General features: G+C 47.7%; 1 protein-coding gene across 1 annotated transcript; it reads left to right on the forward strand.

The window, feature by feature from the left end:
* The first annotated feature begins 2,114 nt into the window (after positions 1-2,114).
* FOS (Fos proto-oncogene, AP-1 transcription factor subunit) lies at positions 2,115-6,500 on the forward strand. The gene is made up of 4 exons (XM_069595188.1): positions 2,115-3,365; positions 4,167-4,418; positions 4,819-4,926; positions 5,050-6,500. Exons 1-4 carry the CDS (start codon positions 3,225-3,227, stop codon positions 5,689-5,691), a joined length of 1,143 nt encoding a protein of 380 aa, XP_069451289.1. The 5' UTR covers positions 2,115-3,224; the 3' UTR covers positions 5,692-6,500.
* Positions 6,501-16,727: the final 10,227 nt, after the last annotated feature.

The raw sequence follows: 16,727 nt of genomic DNA on the forward strand, positions 1-16,727 counted from the left end.
GCATTGGGAGCTTAGCCACTGGACCACCAGGGAAGTCATCCTGTTATTACCTCTGTCAAACCACCTACTGCTGTCCTGCAAATTCTCTAATGACTTGTTGGTCCATAAGGCTAGAATCTCTCTGACAGTAGGGGCAGGTCCACTGTGTTCATTAGAGTAAGTACCAGCCCCTAGCAAGTGCCAGGCCATAGAAGGCTCTCAATAAGTAATCGCATGCATGCTCAGTCGCTCAGTTGTGTCCACCTCTTTGTGACCCCATGGACTGTGGCCTGCCAGGCTGCTCTGTCTATGGAATTTTCCAGGCAACAATACTGAAGTGGCTGCCATTTCCTCCTCCAGGGGGTATTCCTGACCCAGGGATTGAACCTGCGTCTCTTGTGCCTCCTGCATTGGCAGGTGGATTCTTTACCACTGAGCCACCTGGGAAGCCCTAGTAAGTTCTTTGTTAAATAAATAAAAGAATGAGTGAATGCATGATTCTGTCTTTCTTAGAGGATGGATTTATTAAGTTTACAGCTCTGTAGCCATAACGGTGCCAGGAAAGAAAGAGTTAAGCCTCCTCCTGTGGAGGAGACAGGCTTATCCAAAGACCTTTTTCCTTTTTTATTGGCAAGGGCTGAATAAATGATATATGCATAAATCCTGGATATAAAATCCTGACACATTCTTTAGGTGTTGGCCTGAACTGCTTCAAAACTCTAAGGGAAGTAAATGAAATCATTCTAGGTTTTCTCTTACGTGGCCTGAGAGCCAGTTATGAAAGGAAGGCAAGGCCAGACCCAGGAATTCAAAGCTTGACCTATTTTGCCCAAAGCTAATAGTAAGAGAGATGGATTTGCCTTCTTACCTTTTTTTTTAATCAAGGACAATGAAGCAGCCCGGCAAACGATAGAACTAGGTGAATGGAATGCAGCAGAATTGCTTGAGGATTCAGAGCATCTCCAAGTCTATGTTTATGTATTATGTGTTTTTCCTTTTCTCTCCCCCTTTTTATTTTTCAAATGAGAAAAAAAAAAAAAGCGCCTGAATTCCCACCAACATAATCCAGTGACATACAATGATGAAACTCTGTTTTCACCTCTGCTTGTGACAGGGAATGCAAAAATAGCAAGTGGCCCAGTTCCACGAATCCCCGCCTCCCTACCCTAGCAGCTCTCACCCGGTTCTCATCTCTAAGAATGGAGGTTAGCGTTCAGCCGCGCGCGCAAGCCGCACTCAGCCCCCGGACCCCACAGATGAGGTCAGGCTGCGGGAGTGGCAGCAGTCGGGCCGGGGAGGCCGAGGCCCTCGGGGGAGCGAGGAGGGAGAGCGGCCTCGCCAGGCCGACGGCGCGCCTGGCCGCGCGGCGTCGCCTGGAGACGGCCCTGGCGGCGCAGTGTTTCTGTAAACAGCCGCTTCCCTGTTACTATCTATAGCAGGATCGCCTGGCTCCGGGGTGCGGCGGCGGGAGGCAGGTCGGCTGTCCCGCTCCCCGCGAGTCCCAAAGGATCCGCCCGCTGCCCTCATCCCGCCTCGCCCCTCTCCGGGTGCCCATTGTGCCCAACCCCCAACCCCGGCCCGAAGAGTGGGGGAAGGGACATAGGGACCTGTGTCTCTGCGGGGACCTGCGACTTCGCGTCCCGGAGGTGGCTGGCGCGCAGAGATTGAGCCGGGGGCAGTGTGACCCCGGCTGTCCTTTGCATCTGAGCAGGAGGCTAGAGGCGTCTGGGGGTGCTTAGCGCACTCCAAAGCACCTTGACCTGCCCACCAGCACCCCCCCACCACCCCAAAGGCCTGTTTTCCAGGCCACCGAGCGGTGCCTGAGATACCAGCCTCCGAAGATTCCGGCCTGGGCGCTGCTGGGCACAGTCCTTCCAGGCGCCCCCGGTCCAACCCCCCTCCCCCTTCCAAGTCCGCGCTGGAAAATCACCGGCTTTGGGCTCCCAATAACCAGCTTCCTGGGGCGCCGAACCACCCCCACCTCCCCAGCAAGGACTTGTGCTGCCCCAAGTGCTCGCTCCATCCGGTGCTCCGAACTGATGACCTTGTCCACAGAACAACCCCCGCCCCCCCAACACGCCCCGGGGCCCGAGCTCAGAACCAGGCAAACGAATCCTTCAGACATCCTTGTTGAGAGATTCTGCACGATGTTTATTGGCTAGTTTCTCAGGGGTTTGACAGCAACAGTAACATCTCATCTACGGCCAAGAAAAAAAAAAAAACAGCAAAAACAAAGCGCCTATCTCCTTAAAAGCAAAACAAACAAACAAAACATATAGAATAAAAAGTACCCAGCATCGTAGATAAAGTAGGTTATCGTATTGTCTTATTTTGGATCCTTCCAAACCGCAGGAACAATCCTAGTAAAGCTGGAGTCTGGGGAGCTTGAGGTGAGGGGTTGAGGGTCCGTTTCCAGAGCTTGCACTGAATTAGGGCTAGAATGGGGAGTGAGGGTAGAGGCGCATTCCTTCGGGGGCCGAGGCTTAACCTGCTTGGCTGCGTGTACCTATGTCGCCTATAACCTGAGCCTCATAACTCTTTCCCGGGTTTCCGTATAGAAGTAAAAGGGCGTCCCCGCCTTCGCCAACCCCATCCTCCCCCAGCCCCGGAACAAGGGTCCGCATTGAACCAGGTGCGAATGTTCGCTCGCCTTCGCCTCCCCTCCCCCCAGCCGCGGCCCCCGCCTCCCCCAGGCGCTGCACCCTCGGTGTTGGCTGCAGCCCGCGAGCAGTTCCCGTCAATCCCTCCCTCCCCTTTACACAGGATGTCCATATTAGGACATCTGCGTCAGCAGGTTTCCACGGCCGTCCGCTGCAGTCGTGGGGGGATCCATCCCCGCGGCCCCTTATCTCGGCAGCTCCACGCGACCCTAGGAACCACGGGAAGACAGGCCGACAAGATCAAGAAACTCGACAGCGCGGGGAACTGGGGGCGCTGCGAGGGCGGCGGAGGCGGCAAATGGGGACCCTAGAAGTAGCCGGGCCCGTGCGCCACCCCTCGGGAGCCGCAATGGTTGCGCCCAGTGACGTGTTGGGCTCATTCATAAAATGCTGTTATAAAAGCGGTGGCTGCGGCGCCTAGTACTCCAACCGCATCTGCAGCGAGCAAGCTTAAGGAGCTGACACAGAGCCTGCGGCGCAGCGAGCGAGCTAGCGAGCGACCGTGCACACCTACCCAGCTCTGCCCGGCAGCTCGCACCTGCCTCCGCCCCTGCGCCCCTCGCCCGGCTTTGACTGCTCGCGATCATGATGTTCTCTGGCTTCAACGCCGACTACGAGGCGTCCTCCTCCCGCTGCAGCAGCGCCTCCCCGGCCGGGGACAGTCTCTCCTACTACCATTCACCGGCCGACTCCTTCTCCAGCATGGGTTCTCCCGTCAATGCGCAGGTGAGGCTGGCTCCGCGCCTCCGCGGGGCCGGGGGGTGGAGGGGTCACCGGAGAGGAATCACCAAGGCGAGATGCTCGGGAAGACGAGTCCGGGACTCCTTTCGCCGGGGGCAGGGAGGGAGGCTTGCCGCGGCCCGGAGCAGCCCTCTCTCGGGAGCTTTTCCGAACTTTGTTCGGAGCGGCCCGCGAGCTTGTCATCAGAAGAATTGCTTCTTCTGTCCCGCGGCAGTCTCTTTCTGAGCTGTGCCCCCCGGCGCGCGCTCGCTGACTGATCTCTGACATTAGCTGGGGCCAAAATGTCCCAAAGCAAAAGACTAGCGAAGTAGAGCCTGGCGCCTCCGGGGGGAGGCGGCCCAAAGCGGCAATCCACACCCCCCCCCCCTCCGCCACCCCTCCCCTCGCAGCCTGGAGCAGGAAAGGAGGGGTAGGGGAGGAGGGTGAAGCAGGCGGGTGTGTAAGGCAGTTTCATTGATAAAAAGCGAGTTCATTCAGGAGACTCCGGAGCGGCGCCTGCGTCAGCGCGGACGTCAGAGATATTTATAACAAACCCCCTTTCAAGAGAGTGATGCTGAAGGGATAACGGGAACGCAGCAGCAGGATGGAGGAGAAAGGCACTGCGCTGCGGAATTCTTGGGAATAAAGCGGGGAGACCTTTCATTCCCGTTGACCGGCGTGTATAAAGACGCGAGCTGTCCATTGCCGGAGGGCTTCTCCTGCCTCTCTCCCTGCTGCCTGCGGCACTGGGAACTCTGCTCACCCCCACCTGCTCGCTCACGTCAGTTTCCTCCTCTTTCATTCTAGGACTACTGCACCGATCTGGCCGTTTCCAGTGCCAACTTCATCCCAACAGTGACTGCCATCTCGACCAGCCCTGACCTACAATGGCTAGTGCAGCCCACCCTGGTCTCCTCCGTGGCCCCGTCCCAGACCAGAGCCCCCCACCCCTATGGAGTCCCTACTCCCTCAGCTGGGGCTTACTCCAGGGCCGGAGTTATGAAAACCATGACGGGAGGCAGAGCTCAGAGCATTGGCCGGAGGGGCAAGGTAGAACAGGTGAGAGTTCTTGGCACCTTCTGAGGGGGAGGCGCGGGTCGACATTGTGGAGATGGGCAGCATAGGGGTCAGAGTGAAGCCACTGATGCATTGACTGGACACCCCAAATGGGAATCCCTGGCTCCAAGCCCTTTCCATCCAAGTCAGACTCTGATAGTCTCACCCTAAGAAATGCCCTGATGTATAGTTTCTTCCCTTGTAGTCTGGGTTCTTCTTGGCTCTTTCTGAGATTCTTATTTTAAATGCAAGTCACACCCAGCTTGCAACTGCAGGTTAGAAATGGCTTCACAGAAGAGGTGCCAGGAGCTAGGAAGCTGCAGGAGCTGGTTTCCCTGGGGTGGGTGAATGAAGCTAATGGCAGACACTGTTACTGAATGCTGCTCTTTTTTCCCCTCCCCAGTTGTCCCCAGAAGAAGAAGAGAAAAGGAGAATCCGAAGGGAAAGGAATAAGATGGCTGCAGCCAAATGCCGGAACCGGAGGAGAGAGCTGACTGACACCCTCCAAGCGGTAGGTTGAACCCATGGGTCACTTCTTTTTAAAACTTAAGGGGAAACTTGGAGACCAGACAAAAGGGATCTGTGTCCTTGAGTCAGACCATCTCTTATGCTTTCCTTTGCTCTCTCTTTCCAGGAGACAGACCAACTAGAAGATGAGAAGTCGGCTTTGCAGACAGAGATTGCCAATCTGCTGAAGGAGAAGGAAAAACTTGAGTTCATCCTAGCGGCTCACCGACCTGCCTGCAAGATCCCTGACGACCTGGGCTTCCCAGAAGAGATGTCTGTGGCTTCCCTTGATCTGAGTGGGGGCCTGCCTGAGGCTGCCACCCCTGAATCTGAGGAGGCCTTCACCCTGCCCCTCCTCAATGACCCTGAGCCCAAGCCCTCAGTGGAGCCCGTCAAGAGTGTCGGCAGCATGGAGCTGAAGGCTGAGCCCTTTGATGACTTCATGTTCCCAGTGTCATCCAGGCCCAGCGGCTCGGAGACCGCCCGCTCTGTGCCAGACATGGACCTGTCTGGTTCCTTCTATGCAGCAGACTGGGAGCCCCTGCATGGTGGCTCCCTGGGGATGGGGCCAATGGCCACGGAGCTGGAGCCCCTGTGCACCCCAGTGGTCACCTGTACTCCCAGCTGCACTACTTACACGTCTTCCTTCGTCTTCACCTACCCCGAGGCTGACTCCTTCCCCAGCTGTGCGGCTGCCCACCGCAAGGGCAGCAGCAGCAACGAGCCTTCCTCTGACTCGCTCAGCTCACCCACACTGCTGGCCCTGTGAGCGGGCAGAGAGGGGAGGCAGTGGGCGTGCACGTGGCCACTGCCTGAGTTGGCGCAATACAGAGAGGAGAAACACGTCTTCCCTCGAGGGTTCCCGTAGACCTAGGGAGGACCTTATCTGTGCGTGAAACACACCAGGCTGTGGGCCTCAAGGACTTGCAAGCGAGCATCCCCGTGTGGACTCAAGTCCTTACCTCTTCTGGAGATGTAGCAAAACGCATGGAGTGTGTATTGTTCCCAGTGACACATCTGAGAGCTGGTAGTTAGTAGCATGTGGAGCCAGGCCTGGGTCTGTGTCTCTTTTCTCTTTCTCTTTAGTCTTCTCATAGCATTAACTAATCTATTGGGTTCATTATTGGAATTAACCTGGTGCTGGATATTTTCAAATTGTATCTAGTGCAGCTGATTTTAACAATAACTACTGTGTTCCTGGCAATAGTGTGTTCTGATTAGCAATGACCAATATTAAATTAAGAAAAGATATGACTTTATTTTCTAGTAGATAGAAATAAATAGCTATATCCATGTACTGTAGTTTTTTCTTCAACATCGATGTTCATTGTAACGTTACTGATCATGCATTGTTGAGGTGGTCTGAATGTTCTGACATTAACAGTTTTCCATGAAAACGTTTTATTGTGTTTTTAATTTATTTATTAAGATGGATTCTCAGATATTTATATTTTTATTTTATTTTTTTCTACCTTGAGGTCTTTTGACATGTGGAAAGTGAACTTGAATGAAAAATTTAAGCATTGTTTGCTTATTGTTCAAAGACATTGTCAATAAAAGCATTTAAGTTGAATGCGACCCACCTTGTACTCTTTTCATTCTGGAAGTTATCTAAGTTTCTGGAAGGTATTGTCAGAGACTAATTTGTCAAGAAGGGTAGCTCTTGGAGGGGACACATCCCCTCTGTTTGATCCCTTATCAAATCAAGAGAAACTCTGGAGCTGACGTTGGAAAATTCTACAAACTCACATCTTCACCTTGCAGTGCTGCTTCTCTCCCTACAGGTTCTGGGAATGGGAAACTGCTTTGCAATAGCTTTTGTGGGAACACATCTTTCTTTTTCTGTTTTGAAAGTCAAAGGGAGGGATATTTAAATCTGGCTGTGCTAATACTAAACTTAACCATCTAGGTCTTCTAGGAATCCTTTTAGCAAACAATTAAGCTTTGCATGAACCACTTTAATTTTTTATTGCCACCAGATCATGTGAAGGTTACTCCTGCCTTAAAGGAGAACAAACTGAAGAATGGTTAGAATGATGTTTTCTCAATATTCCAAGGCTGGGATTAGAATCTTAGCTTCTCACTCATGACCCTATTCATCAGCCTGAACTGCCTCTTAACACTTGTTTTTTCTTTTTTTAGAAAAGCTTTCTCCTGGTTGGAAAGAAAACAAAACAAAAACCAAACCCACAACTTTTCAGTCCTTCACTCTAACAGACATACATTTAGTTGTATTTTTTATTCTCAAAAAGAAAGCAGGGTTCTTATCCTATCCCTCAGTGTGTGTGTTTGTGTGTGTGTGTGTGCGTGCGTGCGTGCGCACTTGGTTGCTCAGTCCTGTTGGACGCTGTGACCCTGTGGACTGTAGCCCACCAGGTTCCTCCATCCATGGGATTCTCCAGGCAACAGTACTGGAGTGGGTTGCCATTTCCTCCTCTAGGGGATCTTCCCAACCCCGGGATTGAACTGGAGTCTCTTGTTTCTCCTGCATTGGCAGTCAGATTCTTTACCACTCTGCCAACTGGGAAGCCTATCCTTTAGTAATCAATGCATTATAATTTCTGAAGTTTCTTTAACATATGCCTGACATTCAGTTTACACTGGAGGAAGAAAAGGCTGGCTCTGAGAACTTGAAAGAGATCTGAAACAGTGCAAACAATGGTTGAACATTGGGTAAATAAAAAGTTACATAATAGCTTGAAAAGAAGTCAACATGACTGAATGAGCTTTAACTTAGAAACTTTATCATCTTAATGAAGAACATGACCTTTGTCTGGGACACCTCTGGTAATGGGACGCTTACACGCACAGGTACCAACCACAAAGAAAGGAGGTGGCGCCTTCCTCTTCTGCTCTCTGCTATCAAGCGGGCGGGCACCAAGCCTGGAAGCGAGAGCCCAGGTTTGCACTCATGCTAAGGGGAAGAGAAGCTTCGAAGTCAGCCTTCTAATACTTTGGTGATAATGAAAATCACTGGGTGGTTATGGGATGTTATACTCAGTCAAGTTGAAAGTTGTAATTTAAAATGACAGTTCCAAAAAATTAAATGACCTTTCTATCGAGGATGGTATTCTCACCTATGCTCTCTCTGCTCTTCATATAATACTTGACATTTGAAAGCAATGTGCTTTAGATTCTTAAGAGCACTGATCTCTCACACATCATTTGCATATTATTTTTGCCTGTCAGGCAATGATGAAAATGGCCTTAGACTTCCTGTTTGCTGTTCGGGGGTAAACTTTCTGCAATCTTTGTTGTTCAGTTGCTAAGTATTATCTGACTCTTTGCCACTTCATAGACTGCAGCACCTCGGGCTCCCTTGTCCTTCACTATCTTCCAGAGTTTGCTCAAATTCATGTCCATTAAGTCTGAGATGCAATCTAACCATCTCACCCTTTGCCACCCTCTTCTCCTTTTGCCTTCAATCTTTTCCAGTATCGGGTCTTTTCCAATGAGTCTGCTCTTCGCATCTGGTGGCCAATGTACTGGAGCTTCAGCTTCAGCATCAGTCCTTCCAATGAATATTCAGGACTGATTTCCTTTAGGACTGACTGGTTTGATCTTCTTGCAGTCCAAGGGACTCTCAAGAGTCTTATCCAGTACCACAATGAGAAAACATCAATTATTTAGCGCTCAGCCATCTTTGTGGTCCCACTCACAACTAAATACGGAATTACTGTAACTAACACCCAGATCTGAAATGACGAGAAGAGATCTGAAGGCAAGCAGCTGGCTCCCCTACATGCACAGTATTAATAACCCATGGAAGGAGACTTCTCAGATGGGAAAGGGAGGCTGAACCTCTAGCCCTGGATACCGAACTCCTGGAGACCTGACTAATGGCCTCTGTCGGCTCCACACTGATTGGAGAGGGAACTGTGCTTTCTGCTTGACAGCACTGGTCTTGGCCTGGAGGCAGACCCTTTCCCTAGTTCACTATAGCCCAATTGGGACCAGGCTACTCCATCAACAAGGTCCAGGAGAGGGCCTTCACACAGAGAATCTCTTTACTGGGCTTCTCAGAGGACCTATAGGTTCTACCATAAGGTTGACATCCCAGTGAGCTCTCTGCTCACCGTTCTCATGGGATCAAGAGACAAAAGGAATTCCCTTTTTTAACCTAAAGGTCTCCTTCCACATCTTCTTTTCCTGACTCATGATTCAACTCCCATGGAGGATTGACACTGGGAATGTCAACTTTCTTTTAGGAAAAGCTCTGAGCCCACATGATCCTGACCCATACAATATGGCCTTACACTGGTCTCAACAAAATGACTATTTCAGGGCACCATTGTTTACTGATACAAACGAAACTTGTGTAATAGCAAGGAATGGGATAAAGAGTCAAGGGGGATGTTTTTTCTTTTCACAAGGAGAATGTATAATTTGCCCATCAACTGACCCCCAGACCTGGTTCAGTGCCTGGCACAAGTGTGCATGCTCAGTTGTGTCCGGCTCTTTGTGACTCCACGGACTGTAGCCTGCCAGGCTCCTCTGTCCATGGAATTTTCCAGGCAGAAATACTGGAGTGTGTTGCCATTCCCTACTCCAGGGAATCTTCCTGACCCAGAGAATGAACCCAAGTCTCTTGAGTCTCCTCAAGAGATTCAATCTGCATTGACAGGCAGATTCTTTACCCCTGTGCTACCTGGGAAGCCCACCTGGCACATAGTACAATGTTAACAAATATTTGCTGGGTGGATAAATGAATAAATTCTGCACTATTCCCACAAGCAGAAATATATTCCATGCATACTCTTTAAATCCTCCTATTCCAGGCCCTGTTACAATATGAAGCAATGGGGATTTCATAACTTTTATGTATGGCTTCAAACAAATACCCCACTTCCATCTTTGTTTCCTGGAACTCCTCCACTGTCTCCCTTGGATTCTTTCTGCCAATTCAACTTCAAAGAGAATACACTGCCATTGTGCTTTTAGCTCCAAATTAATTTTAGATGAAAAAGAGTAGATGAAAAAAATGATCTTTATGTAATAGTGGATTGTAGATGGTGCATCATTTTTGCACATCCCTGCACCTTCTGTAATTATCAAAATTAAAGGGTAGCATTTAACAATTTGCTCTAATAACAGTAATTTTGTATCAACAGCAACTTCCCATGTGTGAATGAAAGTAAATCAATTATGCTATCTTTAATTAGTGGACAAATAGAGACAGAGGAAAAGTAAAGCTTTCAGATGATTACTCTAAGGAAATCAGCTGAAGTTTTGATTTTTTTTCAAGTAAAAAAAATTGAAAACAAAAATTCAATTTTTAAACGTGTGTGAGACTTCTTGCAAACACAGAATAATAAAAATTCCTCAAAAAATAAGTGAAGGGCTTCCTTGGTGGCCCAGTGGTTAAAGAATCCACCTCCCAATGCAGGGGACACGGGTTCCCTGGCCCGGGAAGGTTCCACGTGCTGTGAGGCAACTAAGGCCATGTGCCACAACTTCTGAGGCCCATGCCCTAGAGCCTGTGCTCCACAACAAGAGAAGTCCTTGCAATGAGAAGCCCACGCACCAAAATTAGACAGTAGCCTCCACTCTCTGCAAACAGAGAGAGCCCACACACAGCAATGAAGACCCTGTGTAGCTAAAAATAAAATAAATAAATAGGATAATACAAATGAGGTTTGGGCATCACTTGAATGCTGACTATCAAAGCATTTTAAGTTGTGCCATTTTGCAATAAACATTAAAAAACTGCTTCTTGATTAGTCTCCAGGGATGTTTCCTGTCCTTCTTCTCTGCAGGCACTCGGTTCACTGGCCATTCTTCCATTCCTGACACAGAGCATGCAAGTCCCTGCTGCAGGGCCTTTGCACTTGCTGTCCCTCTGACTGGGACTCTTTCCCCAGGCTGGCTCCTTCCTGTCAGTCAGGACTCAGCTCAAAGAACATCCCCTCCAAGAAGACTTCTCATGTCCTTGTCCAGAATAACTGCCAGAAGCACACACTTCCGCCCCATGACTCTCTGTCCCATTACCCTGCTTTGCTTTTTTTCACAGACCTTATCACTCTCTGCAACACCTTATTAATGTTTTCCCTCCTTTTTTTAAAAAACAAACTTCTATCTTTTACACTGTCTATAAGTCTCATGTGAGAGGGAACCTTTTCTGTCTGGATCACCTACCTCTCTATCTCCAAGGTATATTTGGGACTCACTGTTAAATGAATGAATGAAGGCAGATAAAACCTACAAGAACGTCTAAAGAGAGATAAGTAGACTTTAACAGTGATGATGAGCTGTGTTTGTCATAGATTTCTTCCAGAGTGAAAGAGTATGCCTTCTTGTTAAAATAAAAAATTCTTGGCAAGAGTTCTACAATATCAAGATGAGGAACTAGCTGGCTTGGGAAAGAATTTTAAGGGGTACCGAAATATACAAGTATATTGTATAGGTCAGTGACACTTCTAGACTAATTACAAATTGTGAAATTTGTTTCAATAGCAAATGAAGAATAAATGCATATGTGAATGAAAGTATCATCTTTAAAGAAACAAAACTATGTATTTCACTCACTGATATAAAAATTTCAGACTATTGCACAAATCCATTTCAGTTCATGGATCCTAGCAGTTGGTGTGCTAAATTACAAAACTTATGAATCACTCTGCATGAGAATACAATAGGGTTAGATGCTCCCAGGTCATTACCAACATCATTATCACACCATCATTTACAAGAATATGCCCAGATCTGAGCAAAAGCAGATGGGAATAAAGTGAATTGACTCCTGACGAATGAGTTCAAAGTTCCTGAAGGATGCTGACTGGATAGAATTCCCTTTTGCACACAAGTGAAGGCAACAGAAACGAACAGGTTTAGCTGTAACGCAGTTTTCATTTCAATGGCTCCATGCACCCATTCATGGACTGATTTAAACTGCCTTTCCTTTGCTTTTCTTGAGCACTGTTCAGGTGCCCAGGGGGACCAAGAACAGAAAGGACTCTGGCCATTGTACCCAAGGAGGCTCCCTGGGCTGATGGACATCAGCTCTTCTTAACTAGTAAGGTGTTTTAACTTTCAGCTCTCACTGACATGGTGCCGAGGTTTGGTTCAATCAGTTGATGAAAATAAGAATCCAGTGGGGTTTGATCATAATTACATTAGAAGCAGGCTCATAGGAAGGAGGATCCTGCTAAAGCATATGGAGCAAAAGGCACCACCTCCATCGTAAGGGTAAACGGCGCTGGCACCAGTTGTTACTGTGTTTACTTTGGGGAGCAATTTGTGGTCAGATCTACAGAAACACTGATTCATTTTCAGGCTTTTGAATCAATCGTGACACTACCATTGCAGGTAAACTTATCAAAGCAAAAATGACAAGTTCATCTGGATTTGAGGAGTTGAATCCAACATAGCAGAGGGGCGCAGAGCATGGACTCAGCTTTGAATCCTGGCTCCTTGACCTTGGGCAGTCCACCTCTCTTCTCTCCACCTCAGTTTCCTCACCTGTGAAAGGGAGATAATAACTGTACCCACCTCCTGGGGTTGCTGTGTGATTCAATGTATAGAGCTTATTACAGTCCCTGTGCACACAGCAGTATCATAGAAGGGTGAATTACTACTTATTCTCTTTATAATCTAGGGGCTTGGGGGTCAAGGGAGAAAATATATACCCTCTGGAGCATACTTAGTTCAGTTGTGTGTAGGCTGAACCTAGATAGTGGGCTTTCCGGGTAGTGCTAGCGGTAAAGAATCTACTTGCCAGTGCAAGAGATACAACAGATTCTGGTTCGATCCCTGAGTCAGGAAGATCCCCTGGAGAAGGAAATGGCAACCCACTCCAGTATTCTTGCCTGGAAAATCCCACGGATAGAGGAGCCTGGCGGGCTACGGTCCACGGGGTCGCAAAGAGTTGGACATGACTGAGCACACAGGCATGCATGCCGGAGCAAGCAGTGGACTTTACATCACTCAGTGGAAAAGCTTCTGGCTGTCTATTCTGATTCAGGTGCTGGATTCATATGCAAAGACACAGTCCTGTGCTCATGGAGCTCCTGGTCGAAAGAAAGACACATAAAGGTGTTACACACAGTGTGACAATGAGAATTCCCAGACGTGCAGGGGTTACGAGGAGGAAGGAATGGTGAACTCTGTCTGGGGGAATCTCCCAGAAAGTGACCTCTGAGTTGGGCTTCAAAGATGGATGGAATCTGCCAGATGAGCAAGCGGCAGGTGAAGGATTCCAGGCGGCAGAAGGATATACACTATAAAGGCACAGACTCAGAAAAAACAGACTGTAACGTACGGGACTAGGGGAAGAGAGGGTGGGAGATGTAAATTATAGAGGATCATATAAGTACAGTTGATGTACTTATCAACTGTATTGATGACATCAGTACTGTAGCATCAAACTGGAGGGGGGCGGGGTCGGTTAGAGATAGGTCAAGAAGAGGTAACTGTGGCCAGATCATAAAAAGCCTGGTATTTACTTAGTTCAGTTGTGTGTAGGCTGAACCCAGGCAGTGGTGGAGGGACTCGGGAGGGAACAAGAGGTAATTAGGGGGTAGGACTGTTAGGACTTGGTGATTGAGTGGATATGAGAGATGAGTGAGAGGGAGGAATCCAAGCTCACTCCCACATTTACCAGGTTTAACCTACAAGGAGGTTTGTGAGTCCTCCAATGACTTTGTGACTCTGGGAAGAAAAGCAGGTTTGGGGGATAAGAAGGTAAGTTCTGAGCTGGACATGTTGAGTTCAAGATGCCTGTGGAATACTAGGGGGAAGGAATGTGGGTTGTTGGAAGTACATGGCAGAGGTTCTTTGATGTCAATTTATGGAGCTTGTCTGGAGGCATGTGGCTGGGATAGAACCTAGGAGATACATATATATATATCATAGTGAATAAAAAGTATTTATGTTTTGCTAGTGCTGGGTCTTGGTGGCTGTGTGGGCTTTTCTCTAGTTGCCATGAGTAGGGGCTACCCTCTAGTTGTGGTGCGTGGGGTCTCACTGTGGTGACTTTTCTTGTTGCTGAGCACGGGCTCTAGGGCACTGAGGCTTCAGTAGTTGTGGTGCATGGACTTAGTTGCTTGGCAGCATTTGGGATCTTTCTGGACCGGGGAAGCCCTAAGATATAATATTAATAATAGCCAACATTTCACATGGGCTTGCTATGTGCCAGGCTGTACCACCAGATTTGCTTTGCTAATCATTTTGCCTTTGGCAGCTGGCACACAGTGGGCACACAATAATTATTTTGTTCAATGGATGCTCTCATTTAGTCCTCACCACAAACTTACAAGGCAGGTATTATTAGGACCCTCACTTTATCTATAGGAAGATGATCTAGGAAAAGCTAAGTTAACCGAGGTCATACAACTGCTAAGCAGCAATCTGAGATTTGAAATCAGCTCCTTGTGATAAGTCCAAAGTGCTTAACTGCTTTGGTAGAATCTTAAAGAAGGCTGAGCAACGAAGAATTGATGCTTTTGAACTGTGGTGCTGGAGAAGACTCCTGAGAATCCCTTGGACAGCAAGGAGATCAAACTAGTCAATCCCAAAGGAAATCAACCATAAATGTTCATTCGAAGGACTGATGCCAAAGCTGAAACTTCAATACTTTGGCCACCTGAGACTGAGAGCTGACTCACTGGAAAAGAACCTGATGCTGGGAAAGATTGAGGGCAGGAGGAGAAGGGACGACATAGGATGAAGTGATTGGATAGCATCAATGACCCAATGGACATGAGTTTGAGCAAATTCTGGGAGATAGTGGAAGACAGGGAAGCCTGGGGTGCTGCAGTCCATGGGGTCGCATAGAGTCAAACACAACTGAGCGACTGGACAAGAACAGCAAGCATGTTAAAACTGCCCCCAAATATGTACTTCTAAGACCTGGGGTGAGACTCTTACCCCTCTGAGACTGTTTCCTCTACCAAACCAGGAGTGGGATTCAAAAATCTCAAAACACTCCTTCAGCTTCAAAACAATGATGACATCAGATGATGACTATGGCAATGCAGTATGAGGCCCATATCACATCACTTAGGGTGGAAGGCCTCAACAGTGTAGGCAGTGTAAAGTGGGACACCAAGCAGGTTCTAGGTACAGGCAAAGAGGGTGAATTAGGGTTTACCTTCCATATAACAAATCACCATTCAAAACAACATGTATTCACTACCTCACAGTCTCTGTGGGTCAGGAGTCCTGGCACAGCCTAGTCCAGTCTCAAGAGGTTACAATCAAGGTGTCAGCCAAGCTCATTCTCAGCTGAATGCTTGAATGGGGAAAGGTCAGCTTCTGAACTTATCTGGGTTGTGGGAAGACTTTATTTCCTTGTGATTGTATAACTAGGACCCAGCTTTTGACTGTTGGACAGAAGCCACCCTCAGGTCCTAGAGGTTGCTCATAAGTTCCTTGCATTTGAGCTTCCTCAATATGGCTGCTCACTTCATCAAGGGCTGCAGAACCTACTTTCGTATGCTAGCAAGATGGTGATATGTTGTTATATCAACATAATCTACAGGTGGCTTCCCATTACCTCCACCATACTCTGTTGCTTAGAAGCAAGTCTCAGGTTCCACCTCAAGGGGAGGGAACCATACAAACTCCCAACATGGGCACCAGGAGGCAGGAATTACTGGAGGTCACACTAGGGTCTGACATCCATAAGGGGCCACATTACCTGCTGAGAATTTGAAAGGAATTATAAAACAAGTTAAAGTTGGTCTGCTTTTTAGCTAAGACCATGAACTGGCAATTCTAGATATCATCAGTGACAAAATACTCTTTCCTGAAAAAATCTTTTGTTGTTTGAAGTTCTAAACAGTTGCTGGGATTACTGTCAAGTTTTCATGATACATTCATTTAAGCAATTCCTTATCCTTTAATGCAGTGTATTCTACATGGAAGTAAACTCCCAGTTATACTGACAGCTGGTCTCCAAAACATGGACTTAGCTCCAGGCCTTCATTTTAAGATGAAGACTGTAATGGTGCACAATCATTTGAGATGAGATCGTTTTGGGTGCAGTGTGTGTCTGCGTCTCCAATCCTATGGTAGTACACAATACTGGTTTTAAGCAGCAGATGTGAAATAAACAAAGATAACGCCCCTGACACTGAAGTCAGAGAAACTGAACTGGAGTTACTTCAGTTCTGTTATTCTATATGACCGCTTAGAGTTCTTGTGTTTCAAATTTAAAAGAGTGAAACAGTGCAAACTGAGAGTTGTTTTTATTTGATAGATGCACATTTCAGTTAACACACAAAATATTTTACTAAATTTTAGTATCAACTTTAAAACAGAAAATTCTTTTATTTTAAAACTTAAAAACAAATCAAGAGAAAACCCAGTACACCAGTAATATGATTTAGTAGTTGACTAAACTATTAAATTGTGCTGTTTAGGAATAAAAATTAACAGCCAGCACTAATTGGGGCTCACAATGTGCTAGACACTGTTACACACACACACACACATTTATATTAGCTTATGAATACAGGGAAGTCCAGCTATTATCCTTAGTTTAAAGATAATGTAGTCCGGGAGCACAGAACATTGTGGTCTGCTCAAGATTAGCCAACTTGAGTGGCAAAGCTGGAATCTCAGTCCGGGTCGGGTGGTTCCAATATCTGAATTCTTAGATTGTAGTAAAGGAAAACAAAAGACAATATCCCAGATAATCTTGCAGGCCGAGGAAGCCCTTCAAAAAAGGACAGGAAGGTTTCTTCTCATCCATGAGGGCTTCCTTCCACTTCTGACCTGTCCCTGCCGGATCCTGGGCTGAGGGAGGGCCGGCTTCCCAAGGACCTGCCAGAGAGAATTCTCTTTCCGGGTCCCCTCTCCGCCCTC

Source organism: Ovis canadensis, chromosome 7 (genome assembly GCF_042477335.2).
Source record: "Ovis canadensis isolate MfBH-ARS-UI-01 breed Bighorn chromosome 7, ARS-UI_OviCan_v2, whole genome shotgun sequence".
Classification (NCBI taxonomy): domain Eukaryota; kingdom Metazoa; phylum Chordata; class Mammalia; order Artiodactyla; family Bovidae; genus Ovis; species Ovis canadensis.